General features: G+C 38.7%; 1 protein-coding gene across 5 annotated transcripts; it reads left to right on the top strand.

The window, feature by feature from the left end:
* Positions 1 to 1584: 1584 nt before the first annotated feature.
* Positions 1585 to 24338, top strand: klhl14 (kelch-like family member 14). Of its 5 annotated transcripts, XM_044220537.1 has the most exons (11): positions 1585 to 3777; positions 7817 to 8060; positions 8896 to 9796; positions 11817 to 11938; positions 16242 to 16331; positions 17077 to 17155; positions 17970 to 18160; positions 20408 to 20566; positions 21836 to 21993; positions 22127 to 22152; positions 22672 to 24338. In XM_044220537.1, exons 3-11 carry the CDS (start codon positions 8919 to 8921, stop codon positions 22754 to 22756), a joined length of 1788 nt encoding a protein of 595 aa, XP_044076472.1. In that variant the 5' UTR covers positions 1585 to 3777; positions 7817 to 8060; positions 8896 to 8918; the 3' UTR covers positions 22757 to 24338. The 5 variants fall into 5 exon arrangements, with proteins under 5 accessions (XP_044076472.1, XP_044076469.1, XP_044076470.1 ...); XM_044220534.1 differs by lacking the exon at positions 22127 to 22152 and having other exon boundaries at positions 1588 to 3777; XM_044220538.1 differs by lacking the exons at positions 7817 to 8060; positions 22127 to 22152 and adding an exon at positions 4315 to 4360 and having other exon boundaries at positions 3574 to 3777.
* Positions 24339 to 25722: the final 1384 nt, after the last annotated feature.

Consider the following 25722-nt stretch of genomic DNA (forward strand, 5'->3'; position numbering starts at 1 on the left):
TTGAGACATTAGCCTGAAGCAATCCAGGGGTAAATAGTGTGCACAAAAGGATGTTGTGTGCGCACTATCCACTGGCTTTCTAAAGAACCCTGGGGAAACACTGTTTTCAATTTGGAATCTTAACTGAATCACATTTAGTACTTGTAGAAAATTGATTTTTGTTTCATCATGTTTCAAGAGTGTCATACTAATGATATACAACACTAATGCGTGTTCCATATAGACTTGAAAAGTTAAGTAAAAATGTTCCTGGATAAATAATACGTGTCTAAATCTTATCAGACTTATTATATATTTTTAATTTAGTAAATAATAATGGTCATATAATTCTTGAAACAGTACACATGTTGATTTTCTTTGCAATTTTAGTGGTCGCAAGATCAATACTTTTTGACTCCTCCTTCGAAATATGTGTTGCCCTCTCCTTCTGTCTGTGTCTGGTTGATAGAGATGCTGTTGTTATGTTGATATGCCGGATGTCTCTCCTACTCATGGGGACAGAAGGGGGCAGTGTGAACACAACAACCTCAGGAAGAAACAATTGACTGCAACACGGTCCAGTCTAGTATTTTAAAATGGCCATAGCATTTCATCTCAAATTAAGGATTATTATTGTTCAGTCAATTGGAATATTAGAGATAATTTTGGTAAGAAAAATGTATTCACACTTTTGTACATATAGTCTTTTTTATCTGCGAAAAAGTGAATTTTTAGAGCTTTAATAAAGTTTTCTTCTGTAGCTTTGAACTTGAATATACTATATAATATTGTACAGCCACAAACATGCAAGCATAATGGCACAAATGTTGTGCCTCATATCGACTACTTGCAAAGCCATGATGCCGCTAGACCTCCAAAAGCACCTTGAAGAGAAAAATGTTCAGTCCATCTCATATTCCTTACTGACTTTATGGCAATATCTCAAATGAAAGTGCCTCCCCAACACATTTATCTACTCTCTTTGCATCTAATCAATCCCCTAAATAAATGAAAGTGAGCCATAACTAGATGTCATCACATTTATCTGCTGGTGTGTCTCAAAGTGCAAACGCCTAAATGCTGCTACTCTAAAGAGGGTAGACTGTGGAAATATTGATGGGGCTACTTGACAGCTGAGATGTATTTTCTTCTGTTAGATGTTTGTTTCAGTATGATGAGGATGGGATATGCAGCACAAGCCTCACTGTGTTGTTGTATTCTGTGATACATCAAAGCTGGTTTAAAAGATTTTTTGTAGTTTTGTATAAAGGCATATTTTGCAAGAGACATGTTGGGAAAATCTGATTTACAGGCAGCATGATTCTCAATTTCAGCCTGGCGCCACCATGCAGACGATGGGCCCGTTTCGTTTGGATTCACTCCAGTGATCACTTCTGATCGTTGATGTGAAGCCAAGTGAATCAGAGCAACGTTCTGTCTTCTCGAGCTAACCAAAATTCTGTTTTGAGATCTTTTTAAAACCAGGAAAATGAAGGTGTCCACTCAAACCGTCCTGTCTTTGTTCATAAGCAAGTGGAGAGTTGAGCCATGGAGCTGATGGAGTCAAGGAAAGAATGTGAGTTGAGAGAGGTGCTACTGTGTCTAAAATATCAATGAGGGAGATGCTGCCAAGTTTTGGAGCACACAAGAGGGAATAGGTCTTCTGTTAACATAGAGTAGACCAGGCAGATCTGCACTGCTTCATATGGTAACGTTAATATCTTTTCTAGAGAAGATTTTATTTTATTTAATTTTAACTAAATATTTTTAAACATTGTCCACTGTTCATTCTCTTAAGTATTTATACACTGCAGTAGGTTATTAGGAAGTGTGTTCCTTTAAAGTTTAGGTAACTAAAGCATCTGTCATTCAGTCATTCTGTACAGCTTAACAATACACTGGAACTGTGTGTTTGCCCAGGTGAGTCTTTTCATGTGGAACTCCGCAGAAAACATGCCAAACAAATTCATCAGTATAACAATACATGTTCCTTGCATTTCCACACTCATTTGATTTCAAAGATATTTATCTTAACAGGATAATAATTTGTGAAAGTCTCTGACATTTGTGGCTAGCTAGCATGATAATAAATCCATGGCTTGGAACATTTTTTAGTTAATTAGAGTCAATCAATCCAAACTTTGCTCACTTACCGGTGTGAAACCGGAGTATAATGAGCAGAAATCAGCATGGTGATTGGAAAACACAAATTACAGCTGTTAAAGAGAAACTCATCCACTTTTCTTCTGTTGATGCCAATGCCTGCTGCGAGGATTTAAAATTAGCATGGCATTCCTTTAATGGATGTTGGGGGAATGTGCTCCTCTATAATTAAAAAACTTGTTAATATCCTCGTAGGTTAAAATAAGAGGGGTTAGTATGATTATATGACAACTCTTTAAAAGGACATCTTGGTCAGTTGACTGTTAAACCAAAAAATGCATTTATTTAATTTTGTTTTATCATGAGACTAGTGTTTCAATGGAAAAATATACACCTAAACTGCTTAAATAGAGTATATGCTATTTATATGATATATTAGTAATTTAGTTTTCCTGTTTATGTGTATTATGAGCAAATGAAGTAACACTACATAATGGTGTGTGACCATATCAATGAGGTGGTCAGCACTGCTACTTCAGTAAGATCATGTGGCATATTAATGAACTTCCCTGATATATATGGGACAGTCTTTGCTGTTAAAGGCTGCGTATATCTCTATGGTCAGGCCTACATTCATATTATTCTCGACATATTCCATGCACCTTACATTCATGGTGTAATGATGTGAGTAATAACCTGGTGATGTTAACAGCACCCTACAATAGGACCCTTATCTATAGTATGATGTGACACGGCTGCTAGTGGCCACAATGTATATGACCTCACCGCTGGATGTAATTTCCTCTCAAGAGCTCTTGGAAAGGGAGAGCTTATGTTGTTGAGCTCATGTCGTCGGGGCTGGTAACAGCAGCTTGCCATTGTATTAATTATTGTCAGGGAATCCAAGGGGTGTAGATAATACAGAATGCACTGGTTGGTCCCATTTGTTTCACTTGTCAGTGGAGTGAATAATTGGGAGTGCTGACCATATTAGACACAGAGAATTTTTAAAACGTACGACACAACAGTTGCATCACAAAAGTATGGCTTGGAAATTAAAAAGCTTAATGTCTGAGAATTTCAAATCAGTATGGAATAATTTGCTGGTTTCCCATTGCCAAAGGAATTTACTGAAGTTAAACTCTGACAACAGTAATTCTGATTCACAGTGAAACATACAGTGTAGAATATTATGCTGAACTAGAAAAATCTTGTTTGTTATTGTATTTTACATTTTATTTTTCGAAGAGGGACTATACATGGTACTTAACATTATATTTCATAAAACTTTAAAGCATGCTGCATTTGCTTCTCAGATAAGTGTCAGATATTTTGCACCCCAACTTCATTCTTCAAAGGCTTGAGAACATTGATACAGTTTTAGTAGAAGGTGGTTGCTAATACAATGGGGCTCATCTTGCAATTCTCCCAAGGAATAACTATCAGTCCTGCTACAGCAGCTTCAGCGTCCCTAGGTGACCGCGCCACTGAGCCCGTGCTCGCTCTATCGCACCCCACTCCACGCCTGCTGCCACCCTGAAGGTAGATGCATCACGCTGGGGAGACTGTGCAACAGCAGCCCCCTCTCCCACCAGCCCCCAAACCTCCTCCACAGCACAGTGGCCTCCTGCGGCCCCTACACATCTCCGGGTCTCCACTACAACCCTGGTCCCAGCAGCCCAGACTCTCCCTCAGGTGAGTCTCCATACCACCTCCATGTCTCCTCCCACCTGAACTACACAACTGGTATCCTTTTGTCATTTGAGAAATGCCACACACACACACACATACTGTACACACACACACGCTCCTGTGCTCACTCTGAAGGGGACACCGCCTGTTCCTTTCTGCTCACCTCCCGGCTGCCGGCTGGCTCTCTGAGCCGTGTCTGTGGTGGCTACGCCATGTGTGGGGATCTAGGGGTTTAAAACAGCAGGCCTCCCATACTCCCTGAATGGCAAATATATGTGCTTCCACTTTATTACACAGTGGACGTTTTATGAATCATCTCTGACTAACTTTGATCTGAGATGAAAAGCATGCACTTATCAGTCCCACTTATCAAAATATGTGTCAAAAATATTTTATCAGGTAAACACGTGACTGCATCTGTTTAAATTTCCAAAGTCATCATAAACTAAAGCTGCCGTCAGAAATGTTGCACTTGACCCCTTTCACTTTCTCCTCACCTTTATATTAAACTAATGCTCATTTGTTCCTTTCATGTCCAAGCTACTCTCGGGAGATGACAAACTAACACAACCATTGCCACAAACAGGTAAAGTTACAGTTTGCTGGGACTCTGAAACATGAACTCTCAAAACCCCTTAAAATACTGTACAGAGACTGTTTCCATATCCAAAGCAGTTATATCACATTATAATATCACATCACACATAACTGTGAACTCTTCTAAGATCATATGAAATACAGGAAGACAGATGTTTAGTCAAAGGAACCCTGCTTGTGTTTAGACATATAGTTAACTGGAATTGGGGGGGGGGGGGTCTTTAATTTAAATGCAACTGCTGAACTAATTTAGTATTTACTGTAACCTGCAGTTTGCATTAATTTTGTCTTTCTAAAGAGGCTGTCCCCTTTTAATATTTTTTATCAGACAAAAACCTTTAAACTATAACAGTTTCACTAACACATAAATTACAACTTGCACTTTATAGGTTGCCATACCACACCACACTTAGTTAACAAAATATTTTACAAACAAGATGATATCACCCTCTCCATGATATTAATATGATATGTTCTCTGATCTGTAAACAGCTGGTTATCTTGCTTTTCCATGATAAGAGAAAGTGCTGAGGATTTACGCTTGGTGAGCACATTTGGGCTGAATCTTTCACACGTCACAAATTGCAGATGGGAAGCAGTGATCTTGAACAGCCGATCACATTTCCGTGACCATCTGACACCTTCCATTTAGGAAAATAATACTTTCTATCTTAGCATACCCCTCTGCAGCAGCCAGCAAAAGGAATTATGCCTGGTAGACTTTGCTATTCACAACTTTGGAGCTTCTCCTTTTGTTTTGTTCCATTGCACTGATTAGATTAAATGTTCACTCTTTAATCAGCTATCCAAGGCCACAGTTTGTGTTATTTAGTGTTATTTTTATGTTATAAACAACGAGAAATCATGCTATAATGTAGGCATTACACAGGACGTTGTGTAGTAGCTGAGGGTAAACTAAGGAGCTTATTATACCATTCACTGTATGAAGTAGATGGTCAGTGGCTTGGATCTTTGTGTCCCTTTTTTTAGCAGCTGCCTCTTTGAAAATTCATAAGTGAAATACAGTATTTAAATCTCATGAATTGTTATTTACTTCTATGAATGAATATATCTTCTATAATGTTGAGGACAAAACGATGTAAAGACTTTTTACCCATAGAGGTAGATATGGTATCTGAGTAATATGACAGATAAATATGAGTTGGGTTAACTGGTACAGAGAGTTGTAAATCACTGTGGTGTGATTCTTTGTCTCAAAGGGTTTAATTAGTCTAGAAATTCTTCTCTTATCTGATGACCCCCCCCCTCTGCACACTGCAACAACTTACAACCATAAACGCCCTGCAATCTGAAGACCAGTGGCCTCAGGAGACTGAGTTGCTACAAAGAGCTGAAAGAGTTGGAAATGGTCATTTTATTGCGTTAGAATAGCTCGCTCGAGACTTTGGTAATGTAGTGCTAACTGAGTGCTAGTACAGATAACAGTATGTGGCTCTGAAGTGAAATACAGTGAACTACTGTAATGCTCTGCAGTGTCAAGTGCTTTGAAAATGAGGCAGCACAATAATAGTAGTAAACAACAATAATACAAACTGCTTTCTTAGCAGTTTCAAACCACCAATTAATACTACAGTATAGTTTTCCTTCAGTGATGATTATTATTTTAGATGCAGTGCACAATCTAATCAGTCATCTCACAGAGTTCGTGTAGAAAGAATTTGCTCAATATAACTACAAGTGGGGGATGTGCAGGCTGTGCGCTTGTCAAATACTCAAATACCAAACTATGTTCTGGTTCCATCTAATATAAATTCTACCTATATGTGGCCTGTTATTGCTTGACGGTAGCATGGTGTTGCTCTATTTCATAGTACATGAGCAAACTCATTTATCCCTATCTGTCATTTCATAACTTGTGAGGTATCTGTCACTTCTGGTCCCATGGGAGTCCTGTATGTAAGTTTTTTTTACTCTAATTGAGCTCTTTATTTAATTGACAGTCTATTCTGTCCTAATAAGTCATTTCTAGCAGTTTTTGATTGGCTGGAAGTTATTTCACTTGTTTTGAACATGCAACCATCCGGTGTCAACCTGCTAATGATTAGGATTACATTACCTGATTATTCATGAACAGGGTCATAGGAAGGATATGGACTTAATTTAGATAATAAGATTAGATGACTTTGTTTCCAAGTTTTTAAATGTCAGTGTAAGACATCCAGACCTCAAGCCTCAGGCAGGAGCTGGACAGAGCTTAAGGAAGTTTGTCTTCTGTGGTTGAAGTAAATGAAGGTACCATATATATATATGTAGTTATTATGACAGTAACTAGATGTATAATACAGGACTGAAAAGTACCATGTGGCTTTAAGATTGTTGGTTGTTTGTGATAGAGTGCTGTGGATTACACCATAAGGTCAAGTGGACATTCAAGACAACATGGAGTCTTATTTTCATTGTGTGATTCATCAATCAACTTCTTTTAATGGCCAGTCTTGTCAGCTTTGTGGGTTTGTGGAGGTGAAACTGTGTAGAGATTTAGAATCTGAATATCAAACCAGGACTTTCACATACAACACACTACTGTGCACTGATGGATGTTGTATTAGGTTTCAACCGTTTGTGTTTTCAGGCCTGCAGCTAGACCTCAGGTTGTGAAAGACTGAACTGATCAGACAAGATAATAGTACATGAAAACACTGCATGTTATTATTATTATTAGACTTTATTTTTCTGCTTGTTGTTTTATAACTTTACATCACTTTGAGCATGTGTTTGTGTGTCATGGTGTATGTGGCCTGATACTTTTGTCACATATAAATGAAAAAATTGGATTTTAAATTATTTAATTCAACATTATAAACAATGTATGGACATTATAGTGCATATGGTATTTATGATACAGATGCAAAACTTGTTTGTGTAGAGCACCTTCTTTTGAAGGACTAGCAGGAGCAGAATGAGATGAGGGGTTATTTTGGCGATGGAGATTAAGGCAGGGGCTTTTTGTCATTTGTGCGAGACAAGCCATTCATCCATCCAGTTCACAGCCAAAAAAAGGCTGGTCCCAGAAATTAGCAGTTTCAGCTCAGCAGCAAAGTCGTCGGGCTGTGAAGGCAGAGAGAAATTGACTAATTAGCAATGCGCACTAAAACTTGACGGTTCTCTCTATAACAGCGAGGGAAAGACTCGGTTTTTCTCCCCCTTTCTCTTTTCTTTCTTCCATAGATGTTTGAAATCGCAGTCATTTACGCTCGACAGTTTTTACAATAGCCTTGAGCCATAATTTTGCGAGTCTCTCCAGCATCCATACCCCTGCATGGTCTCTCTCCACCGGCCATGCACGACCGTTTCTCTCCCCAACCGTGGATTTCCTATTACTCTCGTTACGACTCACTGAGCCCCAGGCCCAAGGATAATGATGTGTTGTTTCTTGGTAGCATAATTTGTCACACGTATATTTCTTCTTCTTCTTCTCTTGCAGAAAGCACAGCTCCCTCTCACACTCACACACTTCTTGTTAATTCAGAAGAACAAATGATCAACGTCAACAAATAACCTGAAATAGTGACTTTATGAGTTGGAATCAATGGTTATTTTGAGGCACCACCGACCATAGACTTTAAAGGAAAGGACATTTCTTAAAAGGAGAACAAAGGAAAATTCAAGTGAGATTATTGGGAACCTGAAGCTTACTACTTTCTCTTTTTGTCAAGAGCTGAAGTCAGGTAAGTTTGGCTCCTTCTCAGGCAAGCTGCTCACATCATTTAGTTGTGACAGGCGCTTTTAGTGGATCTGGCGACAACGTTACAGCACGCTTGTGTCAAGTTTACACACACTACGCACATAGAAATAGCTTTTGTAGTGCCTAAGAAACAATAGATATGCATATTGCATTTAACTTTACCGAAAGCTGCATTTCAGTGAATATTTTTCGATACTCACGTCCGCTTAACTCAGATGGCTAAAAGCGAAACGCACCCGCACTGCTGCTGATGGCTCGGAGACAAACTAATTGCTTTTGTATGACTCCGTAAATCTGTGCGATGTGTAATGTCCTCATTGTGGGGGTGTGCAGCAAGATAGGACAAGGGATAAGTGTTAGCTGAATGCTGCATGTTATCCATCCACCGTAGCGGTTGTCTCTTTTTCCTTATCCGACAACTTCAGCCGCGTTACCGAGGGGGAAGCGCTGCAGCATCTCCGTATCCTCGTTTTGTTTTGACAGCGCCCTTCAAACCCCAGCCTCCATTTAAATCATCTTGCTCTTGAGTTAAGAATGAATAAGAGTGCCACGCTGTGGGAACTACTGCGTTTTTGTTTGTTGCTTTACGACCAGAGCTCAAAGTTGAAAGCGACTGAAACCGTATTGGATGTAGATTCTCGCCGGCAGGCATGGCATGATGGTTATTCTCCTCTGGATGGACGGGAGATCTGCTCAGTAACTTATTCGAGAAATCGTTTTCTATTGTAATAGTTAACTGATAGCATCTATAGGGTACGTGTGTTGTGCAAAATAAATGACCTGAGGTAAATGGCTTGCATGGTTTATTTGTTGCCTAGGTGGCGTTCACAGTCAGGAAGTCATGTCCAGATCGGGTGATAGAACATCCACCTTTGACCCAACACACAGTGACACCTTGCTGCACGGGCTCAATCTCTTATGGAGAAAACAGCTTTTCTGTGATGTGACTCTCACTGCCCAGGGACAGCAGTTCCACTGCCACAAAGCTGTGCTGGCATCCTGCTCCCAGTATTTCAGATCTCTCTTCTCTTCCCATAATGTAATCAACAATGAGGGGAGCAAAGGGGACCAGGGCAGCAGTGGGACCCCCTCATCCTCTCCCGATGACAAGCTGGTGACCCCCAGCGCCAGGCCCATCAATAACCTGGTACTCCAGGGCTGCTCCTCCATTGGACTACGATTAGTGCTGGAGTACCTGTACACTGCCAACGTGACTCTTTCCCTGGACACAGTGGAAGAGGTGCTGTCAGTCAGCAAGATCCTCAACATCCCCCAGATTACCAAGCTCAGCGTGCAGTTCCTCAACGACCAGATCTCTGTGCAGAACTACAAGCAGATCTGCAAGATTGCCGCACTCCATGGACTGGATGAGACCAAGAAGCTGGCCAACAAGTACCTGGTGGAGGATGTGCTGCTGCTGAACTTTGAGGAGATGTGTGCCATGCTAGATGCTCTGCCACCTCCGGTGGAGTCAGAGCTGGCTCTATTTCAGATGTCAGTCCTCTGGCTGGAGCATGACCGTGAGACTCGCATGCACTATGCGCCGGACCTTATGAAGAGGCTGCGCTTCGCCCTCATACCTGCTCCAGAGCTGGTGGAGAGGGTGCAGTCTGTTGACTTCATGAGGAGTGACCCTGTGTGCCAGAAACTACTCCTGGATGCCATGAACTACCACCTGATGCCCTTCAGGCAGCACTGCAGGCAGTCCGTGGCCAGCAGGTGAGGATGAGACAGACAAACATGTCCAGATACAAAAAGAAAAGAACACAGACATGAGTTCTCACACACACACACACACACACACACACACACACACACACACACACACAGAGTAATGAGCTGTTTGAGAGTGGACGGAAGGCGATTAAATGCCTCCCACTTATTAAATTTGAACAAATTGCCAACTCAAGTATTGCCCACTCGCTCAAGTACTGATCCCACCGCCAGTGTAGTCTAGAGCATGTAGGTGGTCAGTCAGAGATGTGAGGTTTGAGGCCCAGTTAATGAGGATTGTGGGGGTTTTCCTGTAAATGAATGCCATCTGTCAGAGGGCTTGATCTACTCTATGCTACACTGTATCCATAATTACAAAGTTACCTTATGTTTTAGTGAAGAAAAAACAACTCTTTATTTCCTCACACATCTGTGTAATTGCTCTCTAATCAGTGTAGACAAGATGCAGCAAACTAGATAAAGGTTATGCGTTTGATGTGTAGCAAGTCTCATGAATACAGTTTGAAATGCTGTAATTCAATTGTTACCAGAATTACATGGTAATTACATAACAATTCAGGGAAGTACAAGATACTTCAGCTATTGAGGTTACAATAAACACAAATAAAATACGGTCAGAGGGAATTCCATATATTTGGGTTTGTATTATATTTGAGAAAATGCAACATTTATCAAATAAGGGACAATTTGACAATGCTCCCTATATTCAGGTTAGATACGCTGTCTCACTCTCACACAAATATGCCAAGCTGCATGTCTTACTTCCATGTTTGTCCTGATCAGCACTTTAAGGAGCTGGTAAGTAGACAGCCTTGTCAGTAAGTTGATTGATTGACGGTACTGTTGTCAAGTTGTTTTTTTTTTTTACAGAGCTGACTGTACAGTCAAGGCTGAAAATCTTTTGAGTAGTGATGGCATCAGTATTCAAATTTAGAATTCATTGCATATATATTGAAAGAGCAGAAAATTAGAGCTGTGGCACTGAGAATCTCTAAACTTGAAAATCAAATTGTGCACAAAGAACCTCTAAGTTAAATATTTTTTACATGTATCTATTCCTACCTTATCCCAATAACATATCTATTCCCACATATGGACCTAAATGAGCAAAGAATCAGGAATAATTAGTTTCACATGCCACTGTTTCTCTCTTCTCTCAATTAATCACCATTATCTATGTCCAGGGGCCCATTTGCATATGAATAACCCCAAAACACTTCAGAGTGGGCCAGTAGCAGTGAGAATGTACCGAGACGACGAAGCATAAAAAAGTAAAATATGAAAAAGGAAAAAAGGTGAATGTGACTGAATATAAAGGCCAGCTACTCTTAATCTTTTTACTGCATATTGTGATTAATTGGTAGATTTGTGTTGAAATCCATTAGGTGCCAGATAATAGTCATTAATGTACAGTAAAGTGTGCAGCTTTTGGGTTATATATCATATACAAACAGCAGGAAATATCTCACAACTGGCTCAGAGATGTCACATGAATCATTACAGCCAATGAAATGGAGACATTGTATAGGCAGGTTTATGTACTCAATTGTGCTTTTAGCCTCCAGCATGGCACCCTGCACGACCATCTTCGCTTCACAGCTAATTGAAAAGATATCTTTAGAGTACAATAACCATTCAGTAACACATCAAATGATGAGTATGGTGTTGAGCAATTTTTTGGTAATTGTGCCACATATTGCCTGATTAGTAGTCTCAAGTTCAGTAGTTGTTCACGGACAAGGAGCAGTTATTAATTTAACCATGAATTTGTTCTTTATTTCATTCACTGATATATTCATTCATACATTGAGCATTTTGAAAAGTGAAAAATAAAAATAGGCTGGGCAAGTGCTGTTCATACTATCAAAGTAATTATGTAAATAAAGGAATCCAGGTTCAGGTTGTGATTATTTTGGCCTTTGGATGTTTTATTTCAAGCCTTAATACCTGTTTTGTTCTCTGTTTCCCAACACTTGTCCATACACCCACACTTTTGACATTACAGAATCCGTTCCAATAAGAGAATGCTGTTACTGGTGGGTGGTTTGCCTCCTGGACCTGATCGTCTCCCCAGCAATTTGGTCCAGTACTATGACGATGAGAAAAAGACATGGAAGATCCTCACAAGTGAGTAGCAAAGGCTCTGCTGCTATATTTTTTTAATTTTTAATTTTTTTTTTACCTGAGGCATCTTGTATTAGTGGCTTTTATGATGAGAGAAAGTTGTTCCTATGGATGACTTTAACACAGGTTAATTTCCACAGAAAATGAGGGGAAGGAGTTCCCTAAATCCTTTAGGTAATAATGTATCACTATCACTTTTAATATAAGTTTTTAATCAGAGCGTGACTTCACAGCACTGTGGAGCTTCATGCCCGGTTTCCCTTGTTTTTGCTGAAATATGCTGGCAGGATGCATGATGAGATTTACTTGCATCTAATGATCTATTGTGGCAGAGATAGAACAATAATGAAAGGCATTTTCCTCAATAGCCTTTAAATGCATCTTGATTATTCACTCACATTTATCGATACATGAGATTGAATTAATATATTAATTCCCATATTAAAACGCAGCATGGAATTAGCCTGTTGACCTATGAGTTAAATACCAAAGAGATGGATGGGGCTAATGCAACACAGCAGCTGTAATGTTGATGCAAACATTTAAAAATATATAATGATTTTAATTGATTAAATATCAAAAGTAAAATATATAAAGATGTATCCTATAACCTGTAGGAATTTTACTAGGGTACAGTTTATGATATTGATTTCATGATGTCACATTAAAAGCACGTTGTCATAATTTCCCCAAAAATCTATTCCATTGAAAGAAATATAGTGTCTATTGAGAACATATTTGAAACCTTTGTGAATTTACAAACACATTCCTATAGGACTCACCTCTGTAAAGTGTACTATGCTCTTTGTTCTCTCTGTCTTCCCTGACCTTTTAAGGCTCACCACTATATTGGTGCCATATTGCAAAGGTCAAACAGGAGCTAATGGGAAACCATATTTGCTCTTTGCATCATCATTGCCGGACATATTGAGTTTTTGTCCTTTTGTTTTGGTTAGAGCCATATCTCAGCAGTGTCTTTTCATTCGTACATATTAGCCATAGTTCTGTTTTCTGTCAGCTTGGTACTGTGCAGTTTGTATTCTCACTTTATAGCACAAGTCTATTATGAATCTGGTATGGTATTTCTCTTGTTGCGTCTAATAGTGTCTTAAATTCAGAAAAAAGTTTTTAACATTGTTTCTTCCTCTGCTCAAATCATAACATTTCTTGGCAGTCGTTTGTTATTTTAGCTCCTTATTTGGCTCAGATCTATCAGGGTGCATTTTTACTAAAGGAGCCATGCATACACAACAGCCTGAAACTCACTGGTGTTTATATAGTCATTTTCTCATTTAACTCACACTCCTGGGTATAAACTGCAACGAGCAAAAGGTCAGTAGGGATTTCCATCACTCAAAACTAAAAAAGTTAACACTCAAATGGTCCGTGGCCAAGTGGAAGGACAAAACTGCAAAATCATCCCCTTAACACATCAGTGACCATCTGATGTAGCCTCCACACAATGGATGTGGAATAGAAGATTATTAACATTCAATCATAACTTTTCAATGAGGCGAAACCTGAGAGGGACAGCCTTTGATTAAGACATTCATCAACACAATTTGGGAAGAATCTGATCCCTCTCGTTGTGTCAGATATAGCTACTGCTGGGTGATTCCAGTGTAAAGTTTGCCATCTAGTGTACCCATAGCAGCGTGGATGAACACAAGACAAAGGCAGGCACAGGCTCAGCCACAATGCTGAACTATTCTCTTCTTCTTCTTCTTTAAACCAACCTGATATTAAAATCTCCCACTTGGAAATGGACCTCATCTACGCAGCATGGCCTAGAACAAAGGAATTCAGCACGGTGGGATGCAATTGTAATGGTGTTAAAGGCACGTCATAGCTCGAGCAGCAGTGGTGCATTAGCTGTGGAGTCATTCAACCAACCCCGACTGTGCCTCTATGCAGAGGTTTCTGACTCCCTCTAGTGAGCCCCAGAGCTCACTGTAGACCGGAGTGATGGCGTCCATCTCGTAGAGGACGTGCTCATCCTGCCCTCCCATGGCTGTTCACCCCTGGGGTTATTGGAAGATTTAGGGGAGAGGGGATATATAGGTAGATTCATTTCACACTCTTTCTCAGGTGATATTTCTCAGTAAAGTCTTACACACTGTAGAAGGAAAAATAATTGATATGTTTTATTATTTTCACTGCACAAGACTATTACAGTAGTCTCAATTATTATAGCCTGCCACTTATCCCACTGTTCACCGCTGTATCTGAGCCACCTGTAGAGGTAGGGCAAATGTCCTAAATCCTCCCACTGCACTCCTCTCACTGTAGCCTGTGACATACTGTAAAGCAATAATCTTCTTTTCACATGGGTACGAGATGATTTTTAGTATGAGTACAAGTCGCTAGACATCAAATAAAAAGCCGCCCGTCCGTGTCCTATATACTGCTGACTGAATGATAATGTAAATAGCATGTAAGGGAATTTGGCAGTCATATGGCACTCTTTGAGGTGCACTGGAGGCAGGCAACCTAATCCCCTCGTTCAAGATAAAGCTGTGTTTAGTGTATGTAGTATTAGTTCCTATCTGAGACTCTCCTCCCATAGAGGACCGGCACATGTCAGCCAGCCAGAGTGAGATTGCAGGGAGAGGCCAATTGGAAAGAAATGAGATTCAAGGCTGTCTAATTTTGCAGCAACTGTGATCCATCAGGCGTTGGGGAGGTGACAGTGGAAATGACTGATGGAGACAGACAGGTGGGCTTTAACATTTCACTGATTTGTGCTCAAAAAGCACCGGGCCTGAGATTTATTGAGTGAGCACGATCATGTTCATTATGACTGTCACCTAAGACCATTTCTCTACATCTCAATGGGGTCACTTCAGCAAAAGAAGATGGAGGAGAGGAGGGGAGCACAAAAACATACACAATGGGAAATCCTCCACAAGGGGGTCCTGCTGCAGCTGTGGGCTTGTAGCCGTTTATGTTAACTTTGACTAACACATGATGAGGAGTATGATACACTTAAGATTATATTTACTGTGTACTCAATATATTACTAAACGAACAGCTGCTGTTGCAGCTGCATATTTTAATACTAGATGTAGAGAAAAGGAAAACTATTGCACTGAGATTCAGTCCTTAGAGTACTTACTAGCAGGTGAGTTAGGTCCCCAAAATAGACACTTATTTACGTTATCAGATAGATAGATAGATAGATAGATAGATAGATAGATAGATAGATAGATAGATAGATAGATAGATAGATAGATAGATAGATAGATAGATAGATAGATAGATAGATAGATAGATATTATTGTCATAACAAACAGTAGACCGTTTACTCTGCCTCAGACTTTAATTTGTTCCAGTTTAAGAGTCAACAGGCTTGACTCCCCACAAGAAATCACTTCCTGTAGATGGATGAATGGAAGGTTACAAAACAAAAGCAATGAGCAGCAGAAATAAATCCTATAACATTGGCTCACACTGAGGATTTTGAAATAGATGTTTGCCTGTGTCACCGTAACAAGCACGTTGGCCAGTTGTGATGAGTACATTGCAAATTAAATCAATCTTGACATTAACATGTACTATGAGCACTTGTTGTCAAACAATAGGGACACTCAGCATGACAAAATAAAAATAGTCACTGAATGAGAAACACTGCCAGTACAAATACTGCTTATTAAAAAGTTAAGATAACATTTTGTTGGTGTTTTATAAATAAGAACCTAATTTCATTGTGACTAAAATGTATTGTCCAGACCAGTAGACCTGTATCAGGGGTCTGCAATTAGGTTCAACCAGGGCCATTTTTTAAAGCTTTGTTCCATGACAGGTCAATGTAGTTTTTCAGGGTGCAGTTGGGACGCAAGCTTACATGTTTTCAATATGTTTTGTTTGTTTGAGTATTATTAGAATTCATTTAAGAATAAAATTGATTTATAAATATGTTTATAGGATTATATCTCAGGGCAGATGTAATTTTTTTCAGTATGTTAAGTGCTAACAGAGTTACAGCAGTTTATGTTAATAGTCACTTGGCAAAAAAACAACAACTCATGTACAAGATTGTATGTTCTGTGTTGCACTACGAGACTGGGGATGTAATTGATTATTGGTTGGTTATCCACACACAAATATTGTTTATTAATTTATGGATGAAAGTACTGTTTTTGTTTTTGCCCTAGAAAAGAAATGTTATCAGTACGCTATTTCTTTCAAACCACCACTTATTGAGTTTGTTGAGAGGCAAATCTGTCAGGGTCAAATAAGCTAAAGCCATGGAATATCATTCACATGTTTTAGTGATTGACGCCTTTGATTTTTGTGTCTCGTCTAGTAATGCCTTACAACAGCGCCCATCACTGCGTGGTGGAGGTGGAGAACTTCCTGCTGCTGCTGGGCGGAGAGGACCAGTGGAACCCCAATGGTACAGTAACACCACAGACTGAACGTCTTGGTTTCCAGTGATTTCACACAGCAATTTCAGTGTTTACTTAATTTAGAGAGCGCTCTGAGCCAGAGTTGATGCAAGTTCAAACCCATCAGAGTTAATGTTAACGCTTCCCGATAGTTTCAAACACTCATCCTCGAGCTAGAACAGCTCTGAGTGGACAAACAACACTCTGATCAACACTTATCAATAATTGGCACAGAAAAATAACTGTTATTAACAACACTGAAATATTTGTGGTGTAGAAGTGTTAAGAGTGCTTTTTGTGAAATGGTGGTAACACACCGCCATAGTAAGAAACAAAAACTGTAAATGATCAAAAACTCTGATACTGTCCTTTTGTTCTTATTCCACCAAATATCATAACACAGTGCTGCACGTAGTGATTATCGTTGATTTAGAGTAAAAATCAACACAAAACCAATACACTCCATTAGAGATCATTTAGGATGTTTTCAACAGCTTATCCTCCACACAAAACAAGACTTCAGTCAACACTTGTTAACACTAATGGCATTGAAAAGCTGCACATATTAATACTGGAAATCATTGTGTGGGTGGTGATTTTCAGATAATATGTTTATATTTAAATGAAGACCTGCTGAGTCACAGTTGTGCATTTCATTGGTACGGTATGTAACAAAGACTTGTAAACTGTGTCTTACCATAAAGACTCTACTCACTCAAAGTCATTTGAGTAATCATTATATCTGTTTTGCAGGAAAGCACAGCACTAATTTTGTCAGCCGCTATGATCCCAGATTCAACAGTTGGATACAGCTGCCTCCTATGCAGGAGAGGTAAGTTTATTTGTGGCTGAATACAGAATTGTTTATTTATGGTTGCCAAAAGGGAATATAGGTACAATACATTTGATGATGCACCAGGAATATTCAGGGGTTTTGGAAGAACTACACAAACATTATTGACTTTTATTAAGTCAAGAAAACAAACAACGCTGTAAAAAAATGAATGCACCGGCACTCGTGAACATGCGCAATCCTTCATGCCACTGTCCTATTTCCAGCATTGCCGCCCTTGAAATAAATGCTTTTTTTCCAGAGAAAAAACTGTTTTGTACTTCAGTACAATGTTGGCCCAACTACAGACGTTAGTTTATTGCTTGCTTTTCACTGCAGTTTTAACTATGTGTGTGTGGATCATTAACTATATATAATATATACATATACAATGTATGGTGTAGATCAATGGATGAGCAGAGACAGTTGTTGACACGCTGCAGCGCGGCGCTTCCTATTGGCGCTAGGGGGTGGCACTTGACACGCATTATATCCCGCGCCTTGGTGCTGCAGCGGCAGTGTGTTTTCCACTTAATGCTTTCTATTACTCAGAATGTATTGTCTTAAGAATTCTCTTTATTTTTATGAAATTATAATATTAAATAAAAAATGTCTTAAGTAAGTTAAGTATACCCATTACACTGGCATAAAAACAGGTGCTCACAGCTGGTAAGCATGTAACTAGCCCTAAGCAGTTAACTTATTTCAAATCTATCCTTTCCACTTTACACACAAACTGTGGAAAATCCTACAGTGAATCTTGTCATTGCTGGTTTAATGATGTTGTCTGGGTGACACTTTCTTCCTTCCTCAGGAGAGCCAGTTTCTTTGCCTGCCGCCTGGAAAAGCACCTGTATGTGATTGGTGGTAGGAACGAGAGCGGCTACCTTTCCAGCGTGGAGTCCTACAACCTGGAGACGAATGAGTGGAACTACGTGTCGTCTCTGCCGCAGCCTCTGGCTGCCCATGCAGGAGCAGTGCACAACGGCAAGATCTACATATCAGGTCAGGAGAGAACGTGTCACTCAGTCACACTTATGTCTTCATTTGTCATGAAAAACCCATTTAGTTTACTTAAAATAATTTGTTATCATTCATACTTAAAATATACAAAATAAAAAAAAATGTGACTCATGTTCAATATAGCCTCTAAAACATTATTAAATGATAAGTATTTGGCATTAACAATATCAATCATTCACCTTTATTATCACAGCGGGTTAAATTTGTTGTACAGTCATTTTAAAACAATGGTGATCATAGACAACAACTATAAACACATATGCAGTACAGAATAATGCAGTAGTGGAATGTGACCAAGTACAGTTACTTAGTAGTTTTACTTTTTAGTATTTAGAGTATTTCCATTTCTTCCACTACAGTTTAGAGGGAAATATTGTACTTTTTGACAACTATAGTTACTAGTTACTTTGCAGATTAAGATTTTATACATAGAACATGTGATCAGTTTATAAAATACAATGCATTGTTATAGATTAAATTACCCAACAGTATATTAAGTAATGACCCTTTACAACATTAAAGTGCTGCTTACATAGTAATCCATCAGCTTTTATAACTAACTAAATATATAATAATATAACACTAACAGGAGTCTTTCTGCTCCATAATGAGCACTTACTTTTAAATGGGCACTTACTTTTAAATGTTGATGATAATATTTTAGTACTTTTACTTGAGAAAGTTTTCGAATGCAGGGCTTGTATTGGATTATTTTTATATTATGGTATTTCTACGTTTACTAAAGTAAAGAGTCCGAATACAACACAAATTACACAAATCCAAAACACATCAAATATAATAAAAAGAAAAACTGTAAAAATAGACATCATACCACAAAGATAAAAGTGCAAAACCCAAGAATAAGTGACATCTTATCTTAAATGTTAACATAGCCAAAATATCAGCTGCGTTAAAACAAAGTGCAAAAGCATAAAAGGTAATACAGTAATAATGTGTTAAAAGAGAACTGATTTAGCATTGCACTTCTATAACAGTTTAGAAAAAAATAATCAAAATTGATGCAGCAGAACCAGATTGCAGCAGATGTTTGTATTTATTCTACACATTCTTCTTCCTTGTCAAAACCTGGCACCTGCATTACCCACAATGCAACTCGATCGCTGACAGTTTGGTCGGAGATTCAAGTGTGTTATGCTAGCCTCAATGTAGCCTCAAGCCGCTAGCCTCAAGCTGAGATGAGGAGCAGGCTACAGAGGTCTGGTAATCGCACTTCTCTTTAACTCCGCACCTCCAGATTTTGTTCATTTTCAAACTTGTAGTCTTCAGACCGACGCTTTGTGCAGCTCCCTCTGGAACCACAAAAGGCTATATACAACTTTTTCACATATTTAGTAACAGTCCCCAAGACCTGTCAACAGACTTTAATGTGTGAAATCAGTGGAGTTCCCCTTTAATCAGGAACAAATGAGCCCTTCATCTTTTCATCCTCTGACCAGACACCCTCAAGTGAAAAACTGAGGTCCAAATCTCCTTTCAAAAGATAGACAGAATAATTCAGAATGCCATTTTCCTTCCTAAAGACATGATTAAATACTTGGTTTACACTTTTGATTTGATTGTCTCCAGGCGGGGACTACATAATTTCAATATAAAGTCTATACAATACTTCTACTGTCTGGAATCTATAATGATATCTTTTGTTTTAGTGACATTTAAATCAGTAAAAGTCTCATCACACCAATGCAGAAAGACAAACCAAAATCCTCCTCTTCCAAAAGCTGACTATCACTGAATCATCAGTGAACTTTGTGACGTGACTATTGTACTGTATTATGCACCACTAAAAGAAGGGAGCAAAGGCACCAGCCTTGAGTGGAAACTGTGTTTGAATAGAGCTGGTTGGAGAAGGCGCCATTAACTCTGATGCACTGCGATCTATCAGTTAAAAAAAACTATTTAAGTTTAAAAAAGAGCCAACGCGTTTCTCTGTAAGCACATGTGGCTGTATTAATAGTAAAGAAAGAAATCAATAATCTATAATTATTAATCATATGTTGAGATAATTTAACAATATATTTCAACATGGGAACCCTGGTAATTATTAGGTCCCGCAATAAATCAATACATTTTTTATCGGGACTATCATTGATCAGCATACACGTGTCAGTTTGCCCGACAGAGTATATCACACGAGCAGCCAGTGTGTCTGCCTACAGAATGAATTTCGACACGGTATTAAAGGCATAGGTCTGTGTTTACCTGTTGCAGGAGGAGTGCACAATGGAGAGTATGTGTCCTGGCTCTACTGTTATGACCCTATAATGGACGTGTGGGCTCGGAAACAGGACATGAACACAAAGCGTGCCATTCACGCCCTAGCTGGAATGAATGACCGCCTATATGCTATTGGTGGAAACCATTTGAAAGGTAAGTATTCGAGCGTTTCAGGAACAGAAAACAGGTCAAGATTGATGCTTTTTTAAAAAAAAGCTGTGTGAAAGAGATGCTGCCATTATGAGCTGGCAACCATGACCTTTATTACACTATTAGACCTATAGTCCCTCTTCTCTTTCACACTTCATCATTCAAGGTACAAAATGAAAAACTGAACAAACAACTGAATTACTGTTATGTGTTGTGCGTTCATATTTCATCAGCAAAACTGAATGCTGGCATTTGAATGGAAATTATGAAAAGCTGATTGTATGTTTCTTTGAAATACAGTCCTTCATTACTAATTTAAAGACTGTTAAATGTACATTTACTGTACGTTGTACAACTTGCAAACTCTAATTGGCCTTTTACTGCCACAGTTTCAAATTTAGCTCATAAGTGCACTGAGATCTGTCACAACTGTATCCACATTCAAAGGCAGATTTTTTTCTCAGGCTTATGATTAGTTACTGGATGTCTTTGTCCGTTGTTTCTTTTTGTGGGTAGATGTGGGTTCTTTACTGTCTTTACTGGTTGGGTGGGTGTTTGTACATCCATTTTAATGTAAAGCACATTGAGTTTACTTGTTATGAAATGTGCTTTATTAATAAAAGGCCTTGCCTTCAGATTTTGGCAATGTTCAGATACTTGTGAAAAGCAGACGCTTGTATATATAATCCAACAGGCTTCAGGGGCTCTGAGAGGGATGAGGAAAGAAAAACAAAGATTCTTTAAACTGATCCAGATGTCAATGTTTCATCTGTTATTTTTCTCCTGTGTTTACCCATATATAGCGGTTATCTTGTTGCTATCAGTATATTGACTGAGCAAGTTAAACAGACCTACAGTACAATGGGCCTGTTAGCTGCATATGATACACTACGTTTTTGATTTCAAATCTTAAGTATTTCTCTACATTAAAGATGCATGAATACATATGCAACAATTAAGCAAGGCAACAAGTCAAAGTTAGAAGAAAAAAAACACATTTATTAAGTCTAACACTTAAAATCTTAGCTAATCTGCTTCATCAGGACTGAATGGGTGTGGTTTGATCAGATTTGATTTACAATGGCCTGGCTAACAACCCCACAACTGTCTATAGATTTTGAAACCTGATTGGTGCACAGTGACATAACCTTTTTCCAAAGGAGTCCCGCTCACTTAAAAAACAGCAGGAAGAATTACAGGGCATATTAACTGCATATGATACACTGACGTACTGTCATTATTTGAAGATACTTTTCCTTCTCTCTCACAAAGGTTTCTCCCATCTAGACGTAATGTTGGTGGAGTGTTACGACCCGAAAGCTGACCAGTGGAACATCCTGCAGACGCCCATCCTGGAGGGTCGCAGCGGCCCAGGCTGTGCTGTTTTGGATGACAGCATCTTCCTCGTGGGAGGCTACAGCTGGAGCATGGTATGGTCTTGCACATCAGATTAGATTATTTTAGATTAAAGGATAAGGCTGGCACAATTCTATATTTTTGTTATTATCAACAAATCCCTCGAAAAGACGAAAACCAACAATGCGTTTGTCTATATTCTTTCAGACTTCTCTACCCCGTCTGTGGCACAGGTCAGGAATATATACTCTCATTTCTTATAAAGGCTAAGTAACTTTCTTAAACATCTGGGCACTGTAGTTTTTAGCAAATTTTACTCAAACAGGAATAAATAGTGGATTTGTTGGGGACTATTTGCAGCTGCGGATCAACACACATTTGGCGCGCTAGCATGTCTTTCAGGCAGCAGGGCGGTGTATGTGGGACTGACTCAAAATACACTACAGTGTGTGTTCATGGTACTAAAGGAACATGTCACCAAGTGCAACAGTGTGGCTCACTGATGTGTTTTTAATAGTTTTTGGACAACAATGGAGGTCTGTTGTACAGAGCAATAAGCTATATCTGGCTACACAGGCAATACTTGTTAGTAGGATCAGTTTATTGTTGATTTTGGTCTTTTCTGGAATTTGTTGACAAAAGAAAAATATGGAAACAGACTTAATCTTTAAAGTTGTCCCTGCTGTTATGCATTTATAAAACTGAGTTTTTCTGTTCCACAAGGGAATTACTTGATTTTCTTTTTTTCTCAGGGGGCTTACAAGTCTTCTACCATCTGCTACAGCCCAGAGAAAGGAACATGGACAGAGTTGGAGGGAGAGGTGGCAGAGCCCTTAGCGGGCCCAGCCTGTTCCACCGTCATACTGCCTGCCTGCCTTCCCTTTAACAAATGACAACTACTCCAACGGATGGGCAGAAAGGGCGAGGAGCAGCAGAGTGAATGGGGGGAGGACCATCAATAAGCAAAACAGTTGTCAACAATTTTGTGACAAACCCACCGGTCAGACGACGGGGGTGTGTATAAATTATTTTTTTACAGGTTTGACCAGAGCACTTTCGTTATTCCCTACTGAAGGTTTGAAAAAAAAAAGAATAATTGTGTAACTCATGTATTTAAGCTCATCTGTGTGCTGAGAAATGGTCAGTTTCATACTTGATTTAATTTAAACTGATAGTAAGTGTTTTTGGCTTCTCTTCTATAGCACGCATAGTGTTGAACTGAATTATAGCTTTCAAATCCATTGTATCTTGTATTCAGTAGAGGCATAATTCCAGCAAAATGCAGTGTTGTTTAATGGACTGAGGCTGGGAGAAAAGGTGATCAGTCCCAAGTTGTCATGGGGTTAAGTTAAACTAGGGCTGGGTGAGTTAGATTAACCGTGATGATCAAAGTGTATAAATATTCTTCATTGTTCATGTTATAACTCATTTTTCATGTGCACCTATCCCGCTGTATCACCTGGCCGGATCATTATGCAACTGTTTTGTTGTCTTTCTCTGAAAATGAACATATTTACGTGTCTGAAACTTTTCCTAACTGCAGCTGTCATTACTTAACTGACGTGGTATGAAAAGTACATTGTAACTCGACCTGCAAGCAGGTATACTGGGTTCCAAACACTGTAAACTCTGTAAAAAAGACACAATTACACAATGATCTTTATGAGGATGTGTCCATATCACCCAGCCCTAATTTTTAACAAATTATCTTAATAATTTACACCCTGACTGAAGTCGTGTTTCTGTATAACTTGTCAAACACAGAGTTCCTTACAGGTTATCTGCTTGACAGAAAAAATCTTGCCAAATATTTGTGGCAACTATTCTTCATGCTGCAAGCAAAACAATGAAAGGTTTACAATTGATTCTTAAATATTGATATGACGCACTATGTTCACGTTACTTATACAATGATGGTACAATCAAGTTGTAATTGCTAGCCAATGTATTTATGGGTAGCATGTTTGGGTAAATAGATGGAGAGGACATTAGTTTGGTTTTTCTCCTTCACAAGTTACCGCCAACAGGCCTGTTTATGAGGTAAAAGCATTACCTTGATGGGATTTTAATCTTTAATGTATGAAAAACAAGCATACAGCAGTCCTTTATGCACTAATAGTGAACTTTTAATTCAGCAAACAAAGTTCACTAAAATGTAAATTAATCAATGTGCTGTGTTTAAAAAATGTCTTCAGTACAAATGAATCTCAGTCTAGTCTACGTTATTAGGTTCAAAAAGTTGACTCTAAATATTGATGCAGTACCTGTTGAATTCTGTAAAGATTTGTTGATTTCATTCTTGTACATAATCGCTTGCAGTGAAACATTTTTGTGCACTCAACCTTGGATTTATTCTCAAATCCTGTTATGTCCTTTGCATTTTAGAATATGAAAATAAATTGACTCTTGATGATTAAAATACCTTTTTCCAGTTCTTTGACATTTTAGACAGAAAATTTGCTTCATTAGAATTTATTGTGAACCCCAGTATCAAAACAAAATATATTTTTTTTAAACAATTCAGCATCTTTTACTTTTAAGACAAACTTGTCCCTTATCGTACATATACTGTACTAAAACTTACTTAGATTATGAGATGAGCAAATGACAAAGGGAAACATATTTCTACCATCATATATTTCAAATCATTCTCAAATTTTTCTATTTTTTATAGTTTTCCACCTCAAAATTTAATCACATAAGAGGCAAAATCATTCACTTAAGTAGGAATTGCTTGAGTCATGAACCAAAAGTTTGAGAGCCACTGAACACAAAGGAACATCAAAATTTATGTAATAACTCATCTAAATTATTAAAACACAACTTCACACTTTGACAGAACAAAGCTCAGAAACACAATATATGCCAAGTCTTCACAACTCATAAGAGCATCAAAAATACTTTTTAAATGTTTTGATACATGAGCAGGAACATTTTCCCTTGCTGGTACTTGTGCGCGTCAAACTAGAGCTAGCTTTCTATACTTCTCTGAAGTCTCCACTATAGTTGCCTTGGATGGACTGCTGATGAAATAATGTCATTATGAGTTAAAGAGAGATTCATTTAACTTGACTTTTGTAGATAATACCAATAAAGACATGACTCCATACTCTGACCCTACACAAGATAGGATTATTAATGAATCTGACCTTGAAACACCTCAAGATTAAAAAACAAAACACAGCGTTACGCCAAGCAGGAGTCTGTAAAATATGAACCAGCAAGCAAATAAAGCCAACCTGATGTTTACCCTCGGGGCAGCCTCTCATGCCAAACCAGATTTGATTTGCCAACCATTTTACTACCAACTGTCTCATGCACCAAACAGCATGCTGGTCCCCCTACACATACAGTACACCTGATGGTTTGTTTCTAATGTCTTTATTTTATTTTTTTCTGTCAATGGCAGAAGTTTCTCTGCTTGGCGTCTCCGCTTCATGCATCTACTTGGCCATGTGCCCAGAGGATAAGAACGGCAATTATTTCCTCACCAAGATGATTCTGCTAGATTACATAAATCCATATCTAATTCACACAATATGGCAGCGGGACGTTGGAAAATGCTCAGTTCTTCGTGTCACAAAATCCTCAGAGACATGTCTGACAACAACTCCTGAGATACTGCAGAGATGTTTGAATGCTTCCTCTGGTCAGTGGTAGACGTCAAACACACACAGCTGAGGGGCGATGTAAGAATAACATATTCTTGATTAAGACAAAGACTTGGAAAGCCATCCCAGGACAAAAATTAAGAGTTTTAGACGCAGAAATACTGAGTGTGTAGTATGTGTGGATTTGAAGTC

Source organism: Siniperca chuatsi, linkage group LG13 (assembly GCF_020085105.1).
Source record: "Siniperca chuatsi isolate FFG_IHB_CAS linkage group LG13, ASM2008510v1, whole genome shotgun sequence".
Lineage (NCBI taxonomy): Eukaryota > Metazoa > Chordata > Actinopteri > Centrarchiformes > Sinipercidae > Siniperca > Siniperca chuatsi.

Excerpts from the sequence above, each read along its gene's own strand:
- klhl14 (XM_044220534.1), top strand. The coding sequence starts at position 8,919 with ATGTCCAGATCGGGTGATAGAACATCCACCTTTGACCCAACACACAGT. Across the intron at positions 11,939-16,241 it reads GACATGGAAGATCCTCACAA|TAATGCCTTACAACAGCGCC; the intron begins GTGAGTAGCAAA and ends TGTCTCGTCTAG. Across the intron at positions 18,161-20,407 it reads CGGCAAGATCTACATATCAG|GAGGAGTGCACAATGGAGAG; the intron begins GTCAGGAGAGAA and ends TACCTGTTGCAG.